The 21162-nt window shown below is 39.1% G+C and overlaps 2 protein-coding genes across 3 annotated transcripts in view; one reads left to right on the top strand and one right to left on the bottom strand.

Annotated features, from left to right (window-relative positions):
• The window catches only part of ALG6 (ALG6 alpha-1,3-glucosyltransferase), a 42238-nt gene extending 34165 nt beyond the window's left edge, over positions 1-8073 (top strand). The window contains exons 13-15 of the mRNA XM_037043470.1: positions 2624-2692; positions 2792-2990; positions 7161-8073. Of these exons, the coding sequence (XP_036899365.1) occupies positions 2624-2692; positions 2792-2990; positions 7161-7358 (466 nt within the window). The 3' untranslated portion in view covers positions 7359-8073. The remainder of the gene's footprint in view (positions 1-2623; positions 2693-2791; positions 2991-7160) is intronic.
• Positions 8074-9890: 1817 nt separating this feature from the next.
• The window catches only part of ITGB3BP (integrin subunit beta 3 binding protein), a 61316-nt gene continuing 50044 nt past the window's right edge, over positions 9891-21162 (bottom strand). For both annotated transcript variants that reach the window (XM_037043469.1, XM_037043466.1), the window contains 2 exons: positions 17559-17609; positions 9891-12528 (listed from right to left, as the gene is read on the bottom strand). In XM_037043469.1, the coding sequence (XP_036899364.1) occupies positions 17560-17609 (50 nt within the window). In that variant the 3' untranslated portion in view covers positions 9891-12528; position 17559. The remainder of the gene's footprint in view (positions 12529-17558; positions 17610-21162) is intronic.

The raw sequence follows: 21162 nt of genomic DNA, 5'->3' as shown, positions 1-21162 counted from the left end.
GGGTCCACCTTCTTTGGGACTCTCTGAGCTTCCTGGATTTCCTGGAAGTGTTTTTCCTTTACCAGACTGGGGAAGTTCTCCTGTATTACTTGTTCAAATAAGTTTTCCACTCGTGGCTGTTCCTCTTCCCCTTCTGGTACCCCTATAATTCGGATGTTGGAATGTTTAAAGATGTCCTGGAGGTTCCTAAGCCTCTCCTCATTTTTTTGAATTCTTGTTTCTTCATTCTTTTCTGGTTGGATGTTTCATTCTTCCTTCTGGTCCATTCCATTGATTTGAGTCCCAGTTTCCTTTTCATCACTATTGGTTTCCTGTGCATTTCCTTTCATTTCAATTAGTTTAGCCTTCACGTGTTCCTCTAATTTGTGACTATAATCAACCAGTTCTGTGAGCATCCTGATCACCAGTGTTTTGAACTGTGCATCTGAGATGTTCGCTATTTCCTGGTTGCTTAGAGTTATCGGCTCTGGGGGTTTGAGTTCTTCGTGAGCCATATTTTGGACTGTTTGTGCCTGTTAAGTATGAGGAGCGGAACCCTAGGTGTTCACCAGGGTGGGGCAACTCAGTTGCTGGGTTGTGACGCTGTATATGGGGGCGAGGTCAAAGGGGAGCAATGGCAGTCCCCTCTGCTGCCTCCCTCCACTGGGGCTGCGTGGTCTGTCCCACTGCGCTCGAATGTGCGACTGTGGTCAGCCCGACCCCTTGCGCACTCACTGGGTTCGCCCACTGGGGCCTGCATGGTCCGTCTCACTGCTCACTCCTCTGCTGGTTTATCTGCGTGCGAATGTGCGACCTTGGTCAGCCTGCCCCGCACCCTCACTGGGTCTGCCCGCTGCTACTCCGGCTGCCTGCACGACTGGGTCAGGGGATCTTTCCTGCCTGACCCTGCTCCACTGCTGGCTCTGGCCCTCTTACCGGTCCTGGTTGAACGGTTCATTGTTGTTGGACTTCTGTATAGTTCAATTTTCTATTCTTTGGCTGTGTCTTTGTTTACTAAACCTTTGGTATATTCAAACTTGGTTGTGGGAGAAGGCACAGTGTTTCCACCTATGCCTCCATCATGGCGGATGTCCATATATTTCCTATATGCTAATAAAAAATATGTCTTCCAAAGCAGCTTTCCTCGGATTGGAGTGTTTGTTGGTTTGCCTTTTTCATTTCCATGTCTGTTCAACAGCCTTCTTCTCTCTCCAGTCACCTCTTTGGTGGCTTTCATATGTTGCCTCCTTTCTATTTGTTTTGTAGAACCTTTGGTTAGACCCTATTTGCAATCTCTAACCAAACTGCTTTGTCTTAGGACTATTAAATTTTCTTCCTTGGTCTTCACATAAATTGGTGACAGGGGTATATTATCCCAATATTCAGAGTATTCAGTATTTGCCTAGAACACATTGGAATACTTGAATTGCAACCCACAGCCACTAGATCCCTCCCCCTATTTGGGTTCCTGTGGAAGATAATGTACAGAGTGACCAATGACAAATGGAAGGTAGAGCTTTGGGCTAAAGCCTTGGTGCATAGCTTTATAGAAAGGTGGGCTGGCCTATGCGGAAGGCTTCTTTGCTCTGAACAAAATAGTCTCATATCATTGCAGTCTGGGAAGACAGCTTGATTTCATCTTCTCAAGTCTGGACCTGAGTTGCCACTGTTGTATGAGGCTAGGCTGACTGTATACAAATCCCTAGTGCCAGGGCATAGAACTCTGAAGAGGTATTGCTTTTAAACATGTATATTTTCCCTCCCTATGAGGTAGAATTTCTACCTCATAGAAAGGTAGCCCATTCATTGATCTGTAACTTGGCCATTCAGATTAGCTTTCAGGCCCCAATTACTGGGTAATACTTGTAAGAATTTTTTCAACTACTTATCAATGTAAAATATTATTATTATTTCAATTACACATAAGAAGAAAGGTTAAATCATTTATTCAAGCACACACAGTTAGTAAGTGGCAGAGATGAGACTAGGTCTTTTGGCCAGCCCCCTTCTTGAACATCATTGTCACAAGTGAATCTAGAAGGTAAAGGGACTAGAGGCTGGTGGTAAGAAAGTCACAGTTTGCACTTAGGGCCCTAAACATCTCTCTGGTAAAGTCAGTGGCTCCATTTATTGGCATTACACTTCCTGTTCCTACACTATGTTGTCCTCTCTTCAGTGGCAGAGGATGATCCTCTGTTTCAACTTGAGTTTGTAGCTTAGCTGAGGGCTATGTAACGTGGAGGATCAGAAAAAAGAAGCTTGAAAACCACTGTACTGGGAATTCACTTCATGTTCACCAAGTATGATGAAATACATGAAGTGGCTCTCTTTCCCTGTTTAGATCTGCTTATCTGATCTGTTTTGTAAAGCCACTGTTTGTATGACTGAGAAAAAATATTCCATTGTGGACTGAATTCTGGAAGAGCACCTTTCCAGTATGTCTTAAGTAGTTGACACCTCTCTGCTTAGACTCACTTAGTTTGGATTGATAATTATAAAAAAATGAATCAGTCCATTTGAAGACCTTGTTGTTTTCTGTTTTTTTTAACTACCCTGAAAATAAGACATAAAATGTGTTTGTATTTTTTACAAGAGTTGAAATTATATTCTATAAGATTAAAGTATTTTTTCTTTATCATTTTAGACCTGTCTGCCTAGTTTTAAACGAAACTCCTTTTATGTCTACTTGGTTTTTACTAGTGTCAACATTTAGGTGAGTCAAACCAATGTCCATAAAGTATTGTCATTATGGTTCTTATAAACTCATGTAAAGCATTTTTACAAAGTGATTATGGTTTGTTTTCCCTTACAGTATGCTCCCTCTTCTATTGAAGGATGACCTCCTAATGCCCACAGTTGTAACAGTGATGGCGTTTTTTATAGCTTGTGCAACTTCCTTTTCCATTTTTGAAAAGACTTCAGAAGAAGAACTACAGCTGAAATCCTTTTCCATTTCTGTGAGGAGGTACCTTCCATGTTTTACATTTCTTCCCAGAATTATACAACATTTGGTAAGTAGTTCAGTTTTTAAGGAATGGTACTTAGCTAATGGTGTTACCACATTGTCTTGATTACTGTAGCTTGGTATTATAGTTCGCTGTGTTTTTTTTAAAGATTTTATTTATTTTCAGAGAGGGGCAGGGAGAGAGAAAGAGAGGGGAGAAACATCGATGTGTGAGATAAACATCTATGTGAGAGAGACACACCGATCGGGGTGGTTGTCTCTCGCACATGTCCCAACCAGGGACTGGACCCGCAACCCAGGCATGTGCTCTGATCAGGAATCAAACTGGTGACCTTTTGCTCTGTGGGATGATGCTGGCTGAGCCACACCAGTCAGGGCTGCTATTTAATCCCTAACCCCTTGCCTAATTGCCCTGGCTAGAATCTCTGGTACAATGTTAAATACACCAAGCGGCAAGAGTGGACACTTCTTCCTGATTTCAGGGAGAAAGTGTCCAGTCTTTCACTTTAACTGTGATATTAGCTGTGAGTTTTTAAATTGATGGCCTTTACTTGGTTAGGAAGTTCTTCTATTCCTAGTTTGTTTATTTGTTTAATTATTTATTTTTTAGCATAAAAAGCTATTGGATTTCGTCATGATTTTTGTAATGATATGGTCATGTGATTTTCCCCCTTTATTGATGTGGTATGCTGCATTGTTTTGTATGTGGAACTAACCTTGCACTCTTGGGATAAGTCCCACTTGATCATGCTGTACAATCGTTTTTATACGTCACTTGTTTGGGTTTGACAGTATTTTGTAGACTTTTGCCTCTATATTGATAAGGGATATTGATGTGTAGTTTTCTTTTCCTGGTTTTGGTGTCAGGATTGATACCAATACCTGCCGAATGGAATGACTTGGGCAGTGCTCCATTTCTACTTTTGGAAGAGTTTATGAAGCACTGGTATTAATTCTCCTATAAACATTTGGTATAACTCCACCAGTGAAGCCATCTGTGCCTGGGCCTTCCCTTGTAGGACTTTAAAAATGATTAATTCAATCTCTTGTTATAGCTCTGTTTAGACTTTCTGTATTTCTTGAGACAGTTGTAGTGGTGTGTCCATTTCATCTGTTATCTAATTTGTTGACTTATAGTTGTTCATAATAGTCCTGTATCATTTATTTTTATGTCTGGTAAGGAGTAGTGCCTTTTTTTCATTCCTGATTTGGGGAATTTATATCTTCTCTTTTTCTTCCTTGGTTAGTCTAGCCAGTTTGTTGGTTTCATTGATCTTTTTACAGAACCAACTACTGTTCACTGGTTTTATCTATTTTTTTTGTTGTATTTTTAAATTTAATAATTTTTAATTGCATTTTTTATTACCATGTAGTCCTCATGTGCTCCCTCCCCCCATAATCACCACACTGTTGTCCGTGTCCATGAGTTTTTTCCTTTTTGCTCAATCCCTCCACCCCCAGCCTCCCCCCACCCCATAGCTGTCATCCTGCTCTCTGAGAGTGTCTATTTCCCTTGTTAGTTCAGTTTGTTCATTAGATTCCATACATGAGTAAAACCATACGGCATTTGTCTTTCTCTGACTGGTGTATTTATTTTATTGATTTTGGTTCCACTTTTATTATTATTTTTTGCTTGCTTTGAGTTTGGTTTATTCTTCATCTAGTTTCTTAAAGGTCAGGTGATTAATTTGAGGACGTCCTTCCATTTTCACACAGGCATTCAAATCCACAAATGTCCTTTGGTGCCGTGGTTAAATAGCATCCCATATATTTTGACATACATGTTGTATTTAGTTAAAAATATAGCCCATTTTCATTGTGATTTTTTCTTTGGTTCATAAATTGTTAAGGAACTTGTTGTTTCCAGCCCTGGCTGGTGTAGCTCAGTAAATTGAGTGCCATACTGCAAAGGAAAGGATCATTGGTTTGATTCCCAGTCAGGGCACGTGCCTGGGGTGCAGGTCCAGTCTCCAGGAGAGGGCGCACAAGAGGCAACTACACATTGATATTTCTCTCCCTTTCTCCTTCCCTTCCCCTTTCTCTAAAAATAAATAAATAAAATCTTTTAAAAAAGCAATTTGTTGTTTCCAAATATTTGGGGATTTACCAGATTTCTTCCTGTTTTTGTATTCTAATTTAATTTTGTTTTGTTTGGAGAACATATTCTGTATTATTTCAGTATTTTTAAATGTATTTTTGTTTTATGTTAATTTATCTTTAATTTTGGAAGGGTACTTTTGCTAGAAACTGGTCTTTTCTTTGAGCAATTTGAATGTCATCCATCCCAGTGCCTTTTAGCCTCCGTGTTTTCTCATGAGAAGTCAGCCATTAATCTTATTGAAGATAGCTTTTGCGTGTTTTTTGTTATGGATGCCGAATAGATATCTAAATGGAGATATTAAGGAGCATTTGGATATGTGCATCTGGAATTTAGGGGAGGTCTAGACTGGAGACAGTAATCTGAGTCTTTGGCATATAATAATTAGTCATGTCATTGAATGAACTCACCAAAGATGTGAGTATAGATGAACAAGACCAAGTCCTGAGCCGTGTGGGACAGGACAGTGCATGGAGATAGGGGACATGAGAAGGAGCATGCAGAGCTGCTGAGAAGGGTTAACTAATGAGATGGGGAGACACCAGGAATATGGTGTCATGGAAGTCAAGTGCTTCCAGGATATGGGAGTGTTGTGCTATTTCAGATGCTGTTGGAAGATCATATAAGGCAATAATTGACCACTGGACTTAGTACTGTGGAGGTTATTGTGGGTCTTTGATCAGGACAATGTGATGAGAGTGGTTGGGGTGAACACCTAATTGGTGTGGCTTCACTAATGAATGGAGGAATTGGATGCACCAAATTATAGCCAATTCTTTTGGGAAACTTTGCTATTAAATGGGAGAAAATGGGAAGAATTTTAGCATGTATTTTAATACTGATTCAAGTTCATAGTACCATGACATTTCAATCAGTCCCATATTTCTTGAGTTTAATTTGATGATTTCATTCAGAAATTTTCACTCCCCACAAGGCTGACTCAGGGATTTTTACTTTGAAGGATACTTGTAGCTTATTTATACCTGTTTGCAAGGCTTTTTGCCTCCCATCCATCCTACTGTTCCATCTGGAATGATCACTTCATTACTCTCTATTCATAGTACAGCCATGAAAGCATCTTTTAGGGTTCTACTTACATCCTGCCTCCTTCATGAAAGTCACCAACTACTGTTCCTTACTGCTTGCTTTCTACATTCACGTAAGCCACTTCTGTGTACTTATGTGCCATGCATGCTAGGGATCAAATAAGAGCTGGCTGGCCCTCGTCTTAAAGGAGCTCAGAGTATAGAGCTCCTTTACACTGTCCAATACAGTAGCCACTAGACACACGTTGAAATTGAAACTTAGCAAAATTAAATGCAATACAAAATGTAGCTCCTCATTTGCAGCTGGCACATTTCAAATGCTCAGTAGTCACATGTAGTTAGCACCTACCTGAGGTGCACAGACATTTCTGTCGTTGCAGAAGTTCTATCATACAGGGCACTAGCTGGAGGAGAAACCTGACTGCTATGTAATTCTAGTGAATGCAGTTACTTCTCCTCATTTGGGAATTTAATAAAATGTGACCTTGAGATTTTATTTAACTAGTTCATGTATTCCCCTAATTAAATGGAAAACTCTCTTGAGGCCAGAGGACATTTTCTTGTACATGCATCACCATGCTTACTACAGCACTAGCTCATTGAGAGCGTAGTAAGCATGACATAAAATTTTCCATTTGCCACGGATAACTTTTCCATAAATGGGATCTTAGATTAGCTTAGAATTTTATATCCTGGAGGGACTTGGGGTGCTGGAGCATGCTGTGAATTTAACCCTGATTAGCAACACTGCCTGTTCCAGGAAACTTTCTTCAGTGCCTGGGTGGTACGAAGTACAAGACAGGTGTCCTCAGGCTTTCGCTATACACAGGAATCACTTAAATTTAAAGAATCCTGAGGCCTACCCCAGAAACTGATTTAATCGGTCTTGGGTGTGGCATGGGCATTGAGATATTTAACGCTAGTTGATTCTAACTTGCAGCCTAAGTTGAGGTCCATCATGAAGAGATGGTACCCCCCAACCCTCCCCTTTAATTCTGCTTATAGCTGTAATCAGTGTTACCAGTACATTTACCTTACGTTACTGAATAATGCTTCTTTTTCCTCCTTACAGTTTCTTATGTCAGTAATCACAATGGTCCTTCTGACACTGATGACTATGACGCTGGATCCTCCTCAGAAATACCCAGACTTATTTTCTGTATTGGTGTGCTTTGTGTCCTTCCTGAAACTCCTGTTCTTCCTGGTGTACTTTAACATTGTAATCATGTGGGATTCCAAAGGTGGAAGAAATCAGAAGAAAGTCAACTAGCTATATCCCCAAATGTGAAAATGTTAACTTCTAAAAGGTTTTGTGAATTTTTTGCTATGTATAAATTAAATGATCATTTTGAGAATTATATAATTATAGGGAAGAAAATTCCCTAAGGAAGATTCCATCCCAGCCAACTTACAAACCCACCTAAGCAGCTTTTCCATATGAATGGATGGTCTTGGGTGATGCTTCACAACTTCCTAAATCCTCTCAACCAAGCAACAGCTGGCCTCAGTGAGCCCCAGGCCTGGCACTGGCAGCAGCCAGCCTAGATTCACAGCTTGGCTTTGCCTGGGAATCTTCAAGCCCAGCACAAGTAGCAGCCTTCTCAGGTTGTTTTGTAACTCAGGCAGGGTGGGCCCTGGCAAAACACATGTGGTGGCTAATCTTGGCCTGTACCACCTGGGAAACCCCAGGGCCAGGGTACTCAGTGGACAGCTACAGACCACGTTGGAGCACCACCACCCCGCCCCTGCACAGCTGATCCTCTGCATAGGGCAGAGGTAGATAGTAAGTGGTCACAGACAATCCACGCAGCTGCCTGGCCTGGGTAAATCCTTCCCATTGATCTGCCAACAGCCAATGCTGTACTACAAGAGGAGGGGGTACTCAGCTCACACAAAGGGTGCACCTCAAATACCCAGCTTGGGTGAAAGGGGAGTCTGCCACTGTACCCTATAGGATACCTACTACAATAGGCCACACACTAGCAAGACACAGAGTCAAAGAAGTTCTACTTAATACTTAGAAACAAACACAGGGAGGCTGCCAAAATGAGGAGACAAAGAAACATGGCCCAATGAAAGAACAGATCAAAATTCCAGAAAAACAGCCAAACAAAATGGAGATAAGCAATCTATCAGATGCAGAGTCAAAATCACTGATTATAAGGATGCTCAAGGAACTTAGTGAGGACATTAACAGCATAAAAAAGATCCAGTCAGAAATGAAGGATACACTAATACAGGGAAACAACAGTAGAGTGGATGAAGCTGAGAATCAAATCAGTGATTTGGAACATAAGGAACCAAAAAACAACCAGTCAGAACAAAAAGAAGAAAAAAGAATTAAAAAAAAACACCCAAGTATAAATAGCCTGTGGGACAACTTTAAGCAATCCAACATTCACTTCATAGGGATGCCAGAAAGAGAAGAGAAACAGCAAGAAATTAGAAATGTGTTTGAAAAAATAATGAAAGAAAACTTCCTTGATTTGGTGAAGAAAATAGACATGCAAGTCCAGAAAACATGAAGAGCCCCAAACAAGATGGATGCAAAGAGGCCCACTCCAAGACACATCATAATTAACATGCCAAAGGTTAAAGAAAAAGAGGAGGGGGTGGTGGTGTGGGAGGAATGGGTGAGAGGTGAGGGGATTAAGAAGTACAAATAGGAAGTGACAGAACAGCCATGGGGTGGAAACTACAATACAAGAAAGGGAGCACCAAAGAACTTACACACATGCCACACAGACATGAACAAGGGTGTGCGGACTGCTTCAGGGAATGGGGATGTTCGGTAGAGGGGACAAAGGGATAAAAGTCAGGACAACTGTAACAGCATAATCAGTAAAATATAATTTAAAAGTATCTACAAATACACTGAATTTAATGGGAGAATTTAGCCCCCTTTAAAAGGAAATTACTAATTTTGATACTACATTTTACAATAGATTGCAAGCGATGGGTTTTTGTTCTTTAGGATTTATACTGCTTATATTAAATTTGTGATAATGTCCTGGCTGGTGTAGCTCAGTGGATTGAGCGCAGGTCTGCAAACCAAGGGATCGTAGTTCGATTCCCAGTCAGGGCACATGCCTGGGTTGCAGGCCAGTTCCCAGTGGGGGACCCAGGAGGGGCAAACATACATTGATATTTCTCTCCCTCTCTCCTTCCCTTTCCCTCTAAAGGTAAATAAATAAAATCTTTAAAAAAATTTGTGATAATGTTTTAAATTCCTACAAGATGGCAATTTAAACTGCTTGAAGTTAGAACAAGCCTTATTACATGTGCAAATTTGAATTTTTTAACAAGGCTAAGACTAAACTTTGTTATTTATTTCCAAGATGGCTGGTTTACTGTAATGCAATTAAAGTGAGTCTCCCTGAATTGAAATCTAAGTGGTTTGAGTGAAGTCTTGTTATTACTCATGAGCACTGGGTTCTAAATTTCCAGGATCGCTGAAGTTAAATGTCCTTTGCAGGATTTCATCCTTGTGTTCTTTTTTGTTATAACATGGTTCAAGATTACGAGTGCCATGAGCGTTGCCTCGTGTCATGCTTCCTGTTACCGTGGTCCTGTTAATACTGTATCACTCTGCATTAGCAAAAGCCCACCTTTACTCTAGTATTCCGTTGGGGAAAGTAATGTATTATATCCATGTTGTAGTTCCTCATACAAAGATGTTTTCTTTAGTGTGTGATAAAAGTAAATCACTGTCCCATCGACATATATTTTTAACAAATATATTTCTTTCATAAGACAGCCATTAAAGCAAATGAAATAAATGGTAGTATATTTTAAAGGAATGCAAGCTAAACACATACACAAAGAAAGTCTCATTTTAGACATGGACAGCTGCAGGCTGCTGCAGGAAGATACGAGTTTGATAAAGGAGTGGGTTTAGACGAAGCGAAAAACAAAAATTATTTCTTTCTCAAAGTATATGTGCATAAAGACACAAAGGGCGGGCCAGCAGAGGAAAGCAGCCTTGAATCCCTGCTGAATCAGCAGGGGCATGGCTGTCTGTGGCCACCCTCTGTAATCAGTGTGCCCAAATGTCAGCAGCTTGGCTGGTGGGTGTAGTCCTATTTGTTTTTTGTAGTAGCATACTTGTGTTTAACATAGGATGCTGATTTGAATTGATGAAGTTCTAATTTCAGAACTGGAATACAGAAATATCATTTGAAAATAAAGTTATATAAACATTAGTAAAATAGAATATACCCACATTTAAGGTATCTTACAGGTAAACTCTGTGAATAAAATACTTTCCACATCATTTAATCTGATCTTACTGAGTTATACTGTAGCTTTTATATAGACTCAACAGCAGTGATACTAAGTATCTCTGATATCAGCTAGAAGTCAGTTTAGGAATCCACTTTGAACTTTGGGAAGTTCCAATATACCAAAAATGTTCAGTGATGAATTAAGGTTACAGAAATAGGCAATTTTGTCAGCTACACCCAGGATTATAGGGGCATTTATATTTAATATAAAGATATTTAGGTTTTATAAAAAATACTATTTCTCATTTCCTTCACTAATATACCCTCCTAAGTTATTCTGAAGTTCATTTTATATGGGAGGTCTGTTTCTGAGAAATGCAGTTTTTTGTGTTGCCAATAAGCTTAGGTTTGCTTCTTAAAATGAAGAGAATAGGGTGTATGTTCATGTATCAAATATGAGACACACAGAAGTCATTTTCTCTTGAGCCCTTAGAGAGGGGAAAAAAATCCCCGATGTAGCATTCTGTCCAAATGATAAACCACAACTAAGTGAGTGGAACATTTACAAAAGTCGGGGCAGCCAAAGGATCCTCTGTTCCACAGAAAGAGAGTAGAGACGGATAGGATGTAACTAAATAACGGTTGGAGTTACAGTGGTTTCAAGTCTCAATTGGTCTGTCTTCTGTTGTGTTCCTTGGAAAATCAGGGCCAAGTGTATCTGCCCCCCACCCCCACATAAACATTAGTTTTGTGTGTGGATCTTTCTGCTTTGTCCTTCATGTGGCCTCCAAGGGTGATAAAGCGAGAGTCATCTGATCTACAATGAAGAGGACTGAGAAATGATTCTTAGCAGACCCAGCTGTTCTGAAAGGCAAAAGCTCAGGATATCAAGAGGTCAGATATACAGTAACTGATTTAATGGCATTAAGCACATACCTACATAACTTGGATTACATATGAAACCAATCTACTTCTTGACCCTTTATTTCCTTATTAATGTAGGTATCTTTGTTTTGGCTTACATTCTAAGGTTTTCAATGCTAGAACACAATCATCCCTTTTGGTATATTTTAGGTAATGTCCTATCATAAAGGGTATATCACAAAGTGTTCTGAATATTCAGCAGACACATTATCTCAAAATTAATGTTTAAATAGAGAAGGAAATGAGGTTTAATAGTTAATTGGGCTATTGTTTAGTTTCTATGTCATTTAAATTAATAGTTTTTTAAAAACGCATTTTCCTTTTAAGGGGTGAATCTTAAATTTCTCTAAATGGGAATTCAATCTTAATTTGTTAAATTTTGTTTGAGATTTTCGAATACTATTTTTATGATACACTGAATTAAATGACATGGTAATATCTTATACAAGTTTTGTGAAGACCTAGGGCAAGTACCGAGGAGTCACAGCCCCCAGAGGAAACCGTGTTACCCAGCGCAGCCCTTTACTGGGCGACAGCACCAACACAGTGACACAAACACACCACACAGGAACAAGTCTACATTAGTGCTTCAGAGTAATTTGGAGGGGTTCACATACTGCCCTGTAAGAAAATTCCCTTGTTTAAACTTAGCCTGTCGTCATTCAGTTTAAAAACAACTTCACATTTAAACATCTATTAAAAATGCATTCTGATATTTTATAAAAGGCGTAAGAATTCTAAAACTTCAAAAATATTTCTTCTCTACAATAGAAATAACTAGAGTATACTAAGTCATCCCTGAGATAGGACCTATATAATAAACTTCTAGATGAATTTTTAAGGTTTTAAAAAGAATCTTACTAATACACAGCTGGAGCTTTAAATGGAAAAACTGGTCCCTAATACCACTCACCATTAGATTTAATGAGTTTTAAAATATATAGCTTTACCAAAGTTGTCATTTTCATAAATGTTTTATTAAGTCTATTCATAAATGCTAAAAGTATACAGAAGCATACATGACAAAGAATATAAGGCAAAATCCTTGTCTACATGTTAGCTTACTCATTAAAGGGTCAAGAAGAAATGTATTATTTACATTGAGATTATCTACTGGTGTGTGTAGAAAGTTTAAATTAGCTGCAAGAAATTTTATCTAGACATGCACCTGCCTAGTGCTATGATCTGGTATTTACTGGGCAGATTAATTACAAACATTTCTTCTGTTCCTTTAAATATGACCAGGCAGATGCAGAAGTTGGTGTTCATAGTGAGTGCATTTCTTCTGAATGCCTGTAAGATATAAAAGGCGAGTGTTATTAAATCATCAAGAATTAATATCCAAATTAGTATGCATGTCATACACGATGTAAGAAATGGTTTAAACGCCTACTTACCATGCAATTTCATACCTAGTTTAGGTAATAGTGACCTCTCAATTGCTTATTTTCGTCTCCTAAGCAAGATTCACTTTCAGAAACAATCGTCAATATGACTACTCTGACCAGCACTCTTCACTTTGTGTGAATATGGATTTTGACATACTTTTGAGTGTTCTAAAACTTCCACATGACCTACCCAAAACACCAAAATCTACATGCCTTTTGTCTACAAGCCTTAAGGGCCTTCCAGCAGGTGTTCCCTTCAACAGCTGCCCCCACTCCCCCAAAGAAAGACAGTATTTACTGACTCCCACTCAGACTGTGTCCCGCTGGGGCCTCCTAGTGGTGGCAGAAGTTCTAGTCTGTTTGACCTTAGGAACCCGTGTGAAAGGAAGCTTTCAAAGAAACGGTCATTGGTCACTGATAGCATATGTTCCCCTAGGGCACGTGGACCACCCACTCCTGAAATACCCCTTCCTTGATTGTATGGGCAGCTAGGAAGAAGTTGCTATTTTTGAGTCTACATATATTCTTGTCCTATACAATAAGATAGGTTGCCAATTAGACAATCAACTTTTGCCAACTCTTGTTTAGAGTCTGGTCTCAATTTCAATAGAAGATCTAAGCAGCTCTTCTGTTCACTGAATATCCTTATACGTTGTTGAAACACAGTTATCAGAACTAACGATAATACTACAGAGGAAAAGAAGTCTGACTTATTAAATAGTTACTGTGGGGGAGCACTGATTATTCTGTACAATCTCACAGGTAAATGTTACCAGTCCCATTCTGGAATTAAGGTTTAGGGGAACCAAGTATCTTGTCTAAGGCCACAAAGCTAAGTGATAGTGCTGGACATTTAACCCAACCCTGTTCTCTATTACAATGTCAGGGCCTGTAAAGATGTTTCATCGACTGAAACATCATGTAGGGGACTGTGGTGGAAAAGACTGTGAGGCCAAATTCAGGATGCAGCAAAAGTAAGTCCTCTGATCAATGTGAGGTCTGTGATAGGGAGTAGCAGTATGTTTGTTTTCTCTTGCTGCCATACTGTTTTTACACAATGAAAAGCAATTATTTTTTAAATTAAAAAAATTTTAAATTTACTTTTAGAGGGAGGGGGGAGGGAGGGAGAGAAACATTGACATGGGTTGCCTCCTAAACACCCCAACTGGGCACCTGGCCCACAACTCAGTCATGTGTCCCATCGGGGATTCAAACCAGAGCCCTCTAGGTTTGCAGATCAATGCTCAACCCACTGAGCTACACCAACCAGGTCATGCAAAGCAATTTAGATACAGTGATGCAGTTTATGAGCAGTATTTTGATAGGACTTATTGTTCATACAGTTATTGTTTCTAAAACATATTTTGGATTGCTCCTTCTCTAATAATTTTCACTGGCCCACTTCTGCCTAATGAATGAAGTGTGAACTCAGGAGCCTGGTGATCACAGCTGTCAATGGTGGCTCCAGTCCACTGACCAATTATTCTGCTTTTCTGTTCACGTTTTTCTCTGCTTAGTATGTTTACACAGCCCATAAAAATTACTCACTTTTCCAATTCCAAATTCCTGGGAAAGTGCAAAATTTCCATTAGTAGAGTCTGGATGACTCTGTCAGACAATTTAGTGGAATAACTAGAACTGATTTTAAAATTATGAACCCTAATCACCCCATCCTGAGGTGATCTACGTCTGCCGTGTACCCCTAAACCACTGCTTACTCTTCATTTGGTACTAAGAGAGGGGTGTTTACACTTCTCAGTCTGCAGAGGAAGGAACTCCTGTTAACTCTTTTGCTCTCCAGACCCCATGGAAGAGCGACATTTGACTGGTCAAAGACCAGAATACTGGTCCACACTTGGCCACTTACATGACACGTCACTACTCTTACGCAACCACCTTCCCCACTGTGTAGTTTCCCTTTCACTGTCTGCTCTCAAGTCCAATGGGCCTTTGTGCTTCCTAATTTCGGGTTGTAAGACCAGTCTATTCTATCTTCATCTGCAACAGAACATGTAAGGCAGGCCTGCGGTCTTACTGTCCATGCACAGGGACATGGGGTTTATTTCAAAGATACAGCTTTCTCCTCAGCTTCGGGAGAGCACACAGGTTCGAGATTCAGATTCAGCCTGGGAGAGTGGAGCCCCCGCACTCCGCTTTAGGCACAGCCCACATTGGTGACCCTGAGCTTCTATCAGAGAGCCTGCCAGACGGGGGGTTATCAGTTCCTCCAATAATCTAGTTGATATTTTGATCCTCTTTGGACTCAATCCTTTTTTGAATGTTGTTGCCCAAAACCCTGAAAAGAAGGGTCTGAACTTGTATCACTATCACAGCTTGCCTTATATTATCATCTCATGTACATAATATAGATCTTGTATCCTTAGTTTGATTACCAGGTTTCAAAAGGTCGGCATTATGCAGTGCTGTGTTTATACTTTTGTTAACCAAGTGATTTATCCACATCATTTCTAGATAAAAAGCACCCACTCTCTCCTACAGTATCTTATTAACATTAACCAAAATCATGCCTCCCTCCCCTCATCCTTTTGCTGATCTTGGTATGGTCTGTGGATTACGGGTTGCTTGTTCCCTTACTGACAATCTCTCTTATGATAACACTTTATAGAAGCTTCACTTTTTAAAGACTCTGGGAGTAAGTTTGTATGAGGTGGTTCCCCTGATGAAAGGCAGGAGCTGATATGCAGACAGAGAAGTTGGCCACTGTGGTATCAGCACGATACCTGAGAGAGGTTTCCAGGACAAAGTCAGGGAGCTTAATGTGTTCCCAGTCATGCCAGTTGGGCAGCTATGCCAAACGCACAAGAAAGCAATGAGGGAATGGGGGCAAGAGGAATCTGAGGAAGCTTTGCAGCATAAGGGGAGTTATAAGCAGGTTTTGAATGAAGGGCAAAATTTTGACAGTGCTGGGGGCAATGGTGTGTCAAGAAGAGGGGACAAGAACCATAGTAAAGAAATGAGAAATGCACTTTCTGAGGAATTTGTCTGGAGAACGGCAAATAATCTGGAGTGACTGAGGCACAAACTGGACAACCAACCTAGAAAGGCAAATTGTGATCAGATCGGGGAGAGTTCTGCATGTCAGTATAAATTTGGGTTTTTTTGTGAACATGGTGGAGTGAAGGATTAAAGCATAATCTGTCCAGTAGCAGGTCAGGCTGCGGAGGAAAGGGACCGAAGGGCAGAGAGGCAGGTCACAGCGGGGATGAGGGCAATCTGTGTGAGAGGTCATGAGGAAACTGATTAGTGCAGTGGGCATGGAAAAGAGAAGTAAACATTTTCAGAAGTGGTATGACATGGCAGGAATTTGGACGTGAGAATAAAAAAAGACAAGATTTTTGAAGTTTTGAGCTTTAACATGAGATGACTGTAAACCCTAGAAAGGCAGAATAAAGAACAGCTGGGGGAGGATGATGACACGTACAGCGGCTGAGATGTGGGTTCACAGCAGGAGGAGGGTCACAAATAGATTTGGAAATAATATACATTAAGGTAAGAACTGAAGTCTAGGGGATGGAAGAGATCATGAAGAAAGTACCCAAAGTGAGGAGAAAACACTGTCAAAAGAACCCAGGGAACTACCTCAAAGGTAGGTCAAGTTTCATTTCGCTGATAGTTCTCTGTTGCTTCCCACTAAAAGGGAAATTGGTAGGTCAACCTTAATTCTTCCAATTTTTTTGAAAGTACCCTGTTGGAGTTCCACAGACCAGAAATTTTATAAAACATTTAACCCGATAATGAATAGGTATATACATGCATATACATATTATATCTTTACTATTTAACAGGATCTAAAACCTCTGACCAGCAGTGAAACCTGACATTCACAGATTACTGCGGTATCGTGGGCAAAAGCACAGCCTGGTGCCAGCTACTCAGGTCACTGTCCTGGCTGTCTCTTAGGTGATTCTGGAGCAAGGTACTCAACCTCTTTGTTTTTCCATTTCCTTGCCTATGAAGACAGTAACTGTTATTTATCTACTTCACATAAGTAGTTGTGAAGGTTAACTGGGATATGTATAAAGTGCCAGGCATACTGAAAGTGCTCAATAAATGTTAGCTATTATTATAAACTATTATTTGTTGTGTACAACAGAATGAACATTCTAATGAATGAAAGTAACATCATTTTCTATGTAAGATGCTTTGCAAATCTAGTTTGTTGTGAAGCTGATATTAATCACTCAGATACCATTTCCAAAGAAATTTATTTTCAGGCTACAATAGACTTCTTTCGTTTTATATTATTTCTAACAGATAGCAGGCAGTATCTGGTTGGCCTCTAGAAAAATTAATACTAATGCCATTAAGAATGGGATAATGCTAACTCTTCATGTGAACCTTCAATTACAGGTATTGTAAACACTAATATCCCATCACGAACCACACTGCTCCCAGGCAGCTATTATAATAAGCTATTTATAAATATAATTTTGCTTATCTTGCTGAATCCACAAGAACTGTTTTGAAGAAAAGGTACAATGAGTTAATATGTAATTATTTAATCAATTTAGCACATTTGTAAATTCACAGACTTGTCATATCCTGTTTAGTCGGATGTGCCCTATAGAAACTATAACCTGCTTGTCAGCATCTAGTAAGCTGTTTATTCTAAAGGTGCTGAATTAAGCGTCCTCCTTACACTCGTACGCATGCCCACTCTGATTGTCAAAACTGGCCGATCAGACCAACAGTGTGTCCCTTCCTGCCCAGTGTGTCATGTGCACGGCCTTGTCGGGCTGCCCGCCTGCTGTTTGTAAGAATGGATTAAATATAATTTTAACTAATGCTTCAAAGCACACTATTTTCTCTGGAGACAGACACCACCGAATTTGATAATGCAAATAAAATGTTTCCCCCACAACAAAGCAGTGAAGCTTAGCAAGGCTATACTTAATTAGCAAGGTGAGACAGTACCTCAATTTAAAATGGCTTTAAGGAATTCATAGCTGTCAAGATGATGTAACTCTGTATGAAAGAAAAAAGAATATTTTAGGAAACAGTTCAATGTAAGTTGTCACAGTATATGTCGCAGGATAAATGCTGAATCAAAATGAAATTAAAATAAATAACCCAAACATAAAGTTTTATTTTACAGTATAAATAGCAGCTTTGAGGCTATAAATTCTTGTTTCAACAGACCACTGATTTGCCGAATTCTGTGCCAGAATGTACATTTAAAAATTTAGAATGAAAACTGCCAGGAAACTTATTATAATGTAAGTGCAGGGGTTGATTACAGTTTAGTGTCTTTTGTGCTGGAGTCTACAATCCTGTGGGCAGGAGCGTGTCCATCGTACTCACTAGTGTGTCCCGATGCTGGGACGGTGGCCTGGCTCACAGCAGGTACTCAATAAACATTCAGTGAGTGAGTCATGTAAGGAGACAGCAATTTGTAAGTATTTGAAGATACTTAGGTAATTCCTCTAACAATTCTTATAGCAGTCATTTGTTTTTCTCCATTCACTGACTATGGATTGTGGACCTTCTGTCTGGGTTCTGTAGGAGGCTCCGGGGCTAGAGATAGGACCTTTGTCTGCCAAGGAGGAGCCCAGAGAGGGCCCAGCACCCAGACAATCACAGTCTACATGACAACACCACAACATGACACGTTTATAAACATTCAGACAAGTGTTGTAGAGGCGCAGAAGATGGAGCAATTCAGCCCCACCGAGGTGAGCTGGGGAGAGTTTCACAGACAATGGGACAGCTGGGACTGACCTTACAGGCTAAGAAGTCCACTAGACCCAGAGGAAAGCAATCCCTGTGGAGAGGGAAGCAGTAGTGGGGCCTGGAGTCACAGAAGAGAGGGGGTCTGGCATGTGCTGAGAACAGCACGAGTGAGGATGACTGCTCTCCTCTACGCGGGGTCTGAGTTGAAGGAAAGACCGCCCAACATGGACTTATTACACAAGCCCCGCTTTAACGCATATAATTAGCTATATAACACTATAAATATCTACTTTATTATTATGTGTATGTCTTTAAAATATATAAACCACTTAGAGAATGTAACTAACTCTTTTCTGAGGAGCTTTTCTGACTATTCTAAGAGTTAAAATGAAAAAGAAAAAGTTCACCTGTAAGGTGACAGAAAACCAATTTCTACTAAATGTGCCAGAATAATTTTTCTCCACCTCAAGAACACTTAGTCTTCAGTCTGTTCATTACTATCCTTTTATAGTATTTTTATTTAATAAAACCTATTAAGACTACCATACAAATCTCTTTACTTATGCTTTTATCTTTTAGCTGATCAATTTTTATATTGCTGACATCCCTTCTTCACCATTTGCTCATTTAAAAATTCATAGTATGTGAGATATGTCTCTGGAGAGAATGTCTATAAAATTTGTTACAGCTGGCAAATGTGTATGAGTCAGTGATAGCACATGACTAAATGCTTCACAGAAAATAAAATTTGTTTCTGTAGTAAGCAGAACTGTTTAAATGTTATTTATTTTTATGTTTCAAAGAAAATATATTGTGAAGTGCTGCATTGATTTAATACGCAACAATGTCTGTGTACACGCTGTAGAAAGAAAATTTATGAAACCTTTGCACAACTCCTTTAATTGAATTTTCCAAATCTCTCACCACACACAAATAATCAATATCTTCTGCAGAGAAAACCAGTCAGAATTATTACAGTCTTTCGTTTCAATTTTGTTGTCATCAGCACATACAGAGCACCTGGATATTTGTAATGTCTGATAGCAAGTTATTTATACCTTTTAAACACATAATTGCTATTAAATGAATTCAAGTCTGTGGTTTAAATTTTTTTAACTGATTACTTAAAAAGTAAAAATTGTCACACTTCTGGTAAAGTATAAAAAATTTAAATCATGAAGAATATTCCCTAAAACGCTTTGAAAAGAAGTAAAGCAGTTTGTTTTTCCTTAAGCCCTAGAAAAATCTCAAGGAAACAGTCAGAATGTCTCCCCCGAACAGTGATGGATAACCTAGAACATTAATGGCTCTGAGCAAAAAGGCACGGCCCGTGCACAGCATACATGACAGCTGAACCTCTCTAAGGAGCGAGGACCACAATGGTACGCTAATATGCACTTGTGTGACCCAAACTGTTATCTCCATTTTTTATCTTCAGATAAACTTAGAAATGTTAGAAGAGCATAGGGGGAATTTTTGTTGTTTTACCTAAAACTCTTAGGTTTAAACTTCAAGCCTCAGTGCTTTTAAAACTGAAGTATTTGTCTGAAAAAAGATATGGTTTAATGTTAACATACAAGAGAAAACACTAACAGGGTGATAGTCTTCCAGCAGCAAAATTATTTAGCTGATCTGATGAATACTTTTTAAAGACTGAGTGGGGGAAAGAACAACATATTTTTAAGTTGAGAAATACTTCAGTGGGTGGCTAGAATGAAAAGGCAGTATCAAACTATTTCATCGTTTTGAGCAGGAGGAGTTTAAAATTTGTTCTACAGTCCAAAAATTTGAAAACTTTAAAATCCTGTAACCAAGATAAATTTTGCAATGTAAGAAGAGAGTAAGTTAGCTGAAGAAGATAGGAACACTATAGTCTGTGCTTTTCTTTTTAAGGCTAGACATAGAAATTCTGAAGTATGCTGAATTATAAAGAGCTGAAACAATCAACTTTTTTGAACAATGTAAAGTTCAGATGGTTAACATTTCATTTTAAAATATGCATACTACAACCTACACAATTATTCTCAAAAATCATAAAATATGTTTTGGACTGTAGCTAAGTGTCTAGATTTCATATCTTGGCAACTGCTCTATAATTTGCTTACATTCTTTTCAAAAATATTTTGTTTACTGGAAATACTAGTCACAGACAGACAATGATGGCATTTTCTAATATCTCTAGAAACAAGGAAAATACTAAGCACTACATAATGCAACCTATTGACTTAGGAATGTTTGTATCAAGTTGTTTTAAGCTGAGGTTGATTATATAAAGTAAATAAATTTCATGCCTTACCGTGTGATGATAATGTGACTTTCCATCTCTATCAACCCATTGAATGGTCATATGTTTTAAGTGTTCAGCATAGCAAATTAAAAATAATTACGAAAATTCACATTCAAATAGAACAAAAAGAACCTTTCATTTCATTATTTTGCTAATAGTCATAAAGCCAATATTATTAAGGAAAGGATAGTTAGGCTTACTTCCTAAGTAACTTGGAAAAGAGACAGACCCTCCTTTGTTTAAGAAATGTGTAGTGAGCAGAGGATATCCTCTTTTATTTATACGCTCTCTCGAGGCATTCCTTGATTTGTAAGGCCCAGTTCTTCTGAAAACTAAAAAATCTCAGTGTACCTTTAAATTTTTTAAAATAACTTATATAATGCCTTAAGAATATGTGCCAGATGTCTTTTCATTTACAACTCTAGAGTGTTATTTTTATAAGTACACTCCTCTGACTGTATTAAAGACTGCAAATGATGCTAAACAAGCTAGCACTAAAATTTACAACAATATACAACCAAGGGACCAATCTGAAGGGGCAACGATAGTGTAAGTGCTGGA

The sequence above is a fragment of the Sturnira hondurensis genome, unplaced genomic scaffold (assembly GCF_014824575.4).
Source record: "Sturnira hondurensis isolate 20B ecotype Veracruz unplaced genomic scaffold, ASM1482457v3 Scaffold0000648, whole genome shotgun sequence".
In the NCBI taxonomy this organism is placed as follows: domain Eukaryota; kingdom Metazoa; phylum Chordata; class Mammalia; order Chiroptera; family Phyllostomidae; genus Sturnira; species Sturnira hondurensis.
This window is presented reverse-complemented; position numbering and strand designations above follow the sequence as displayed.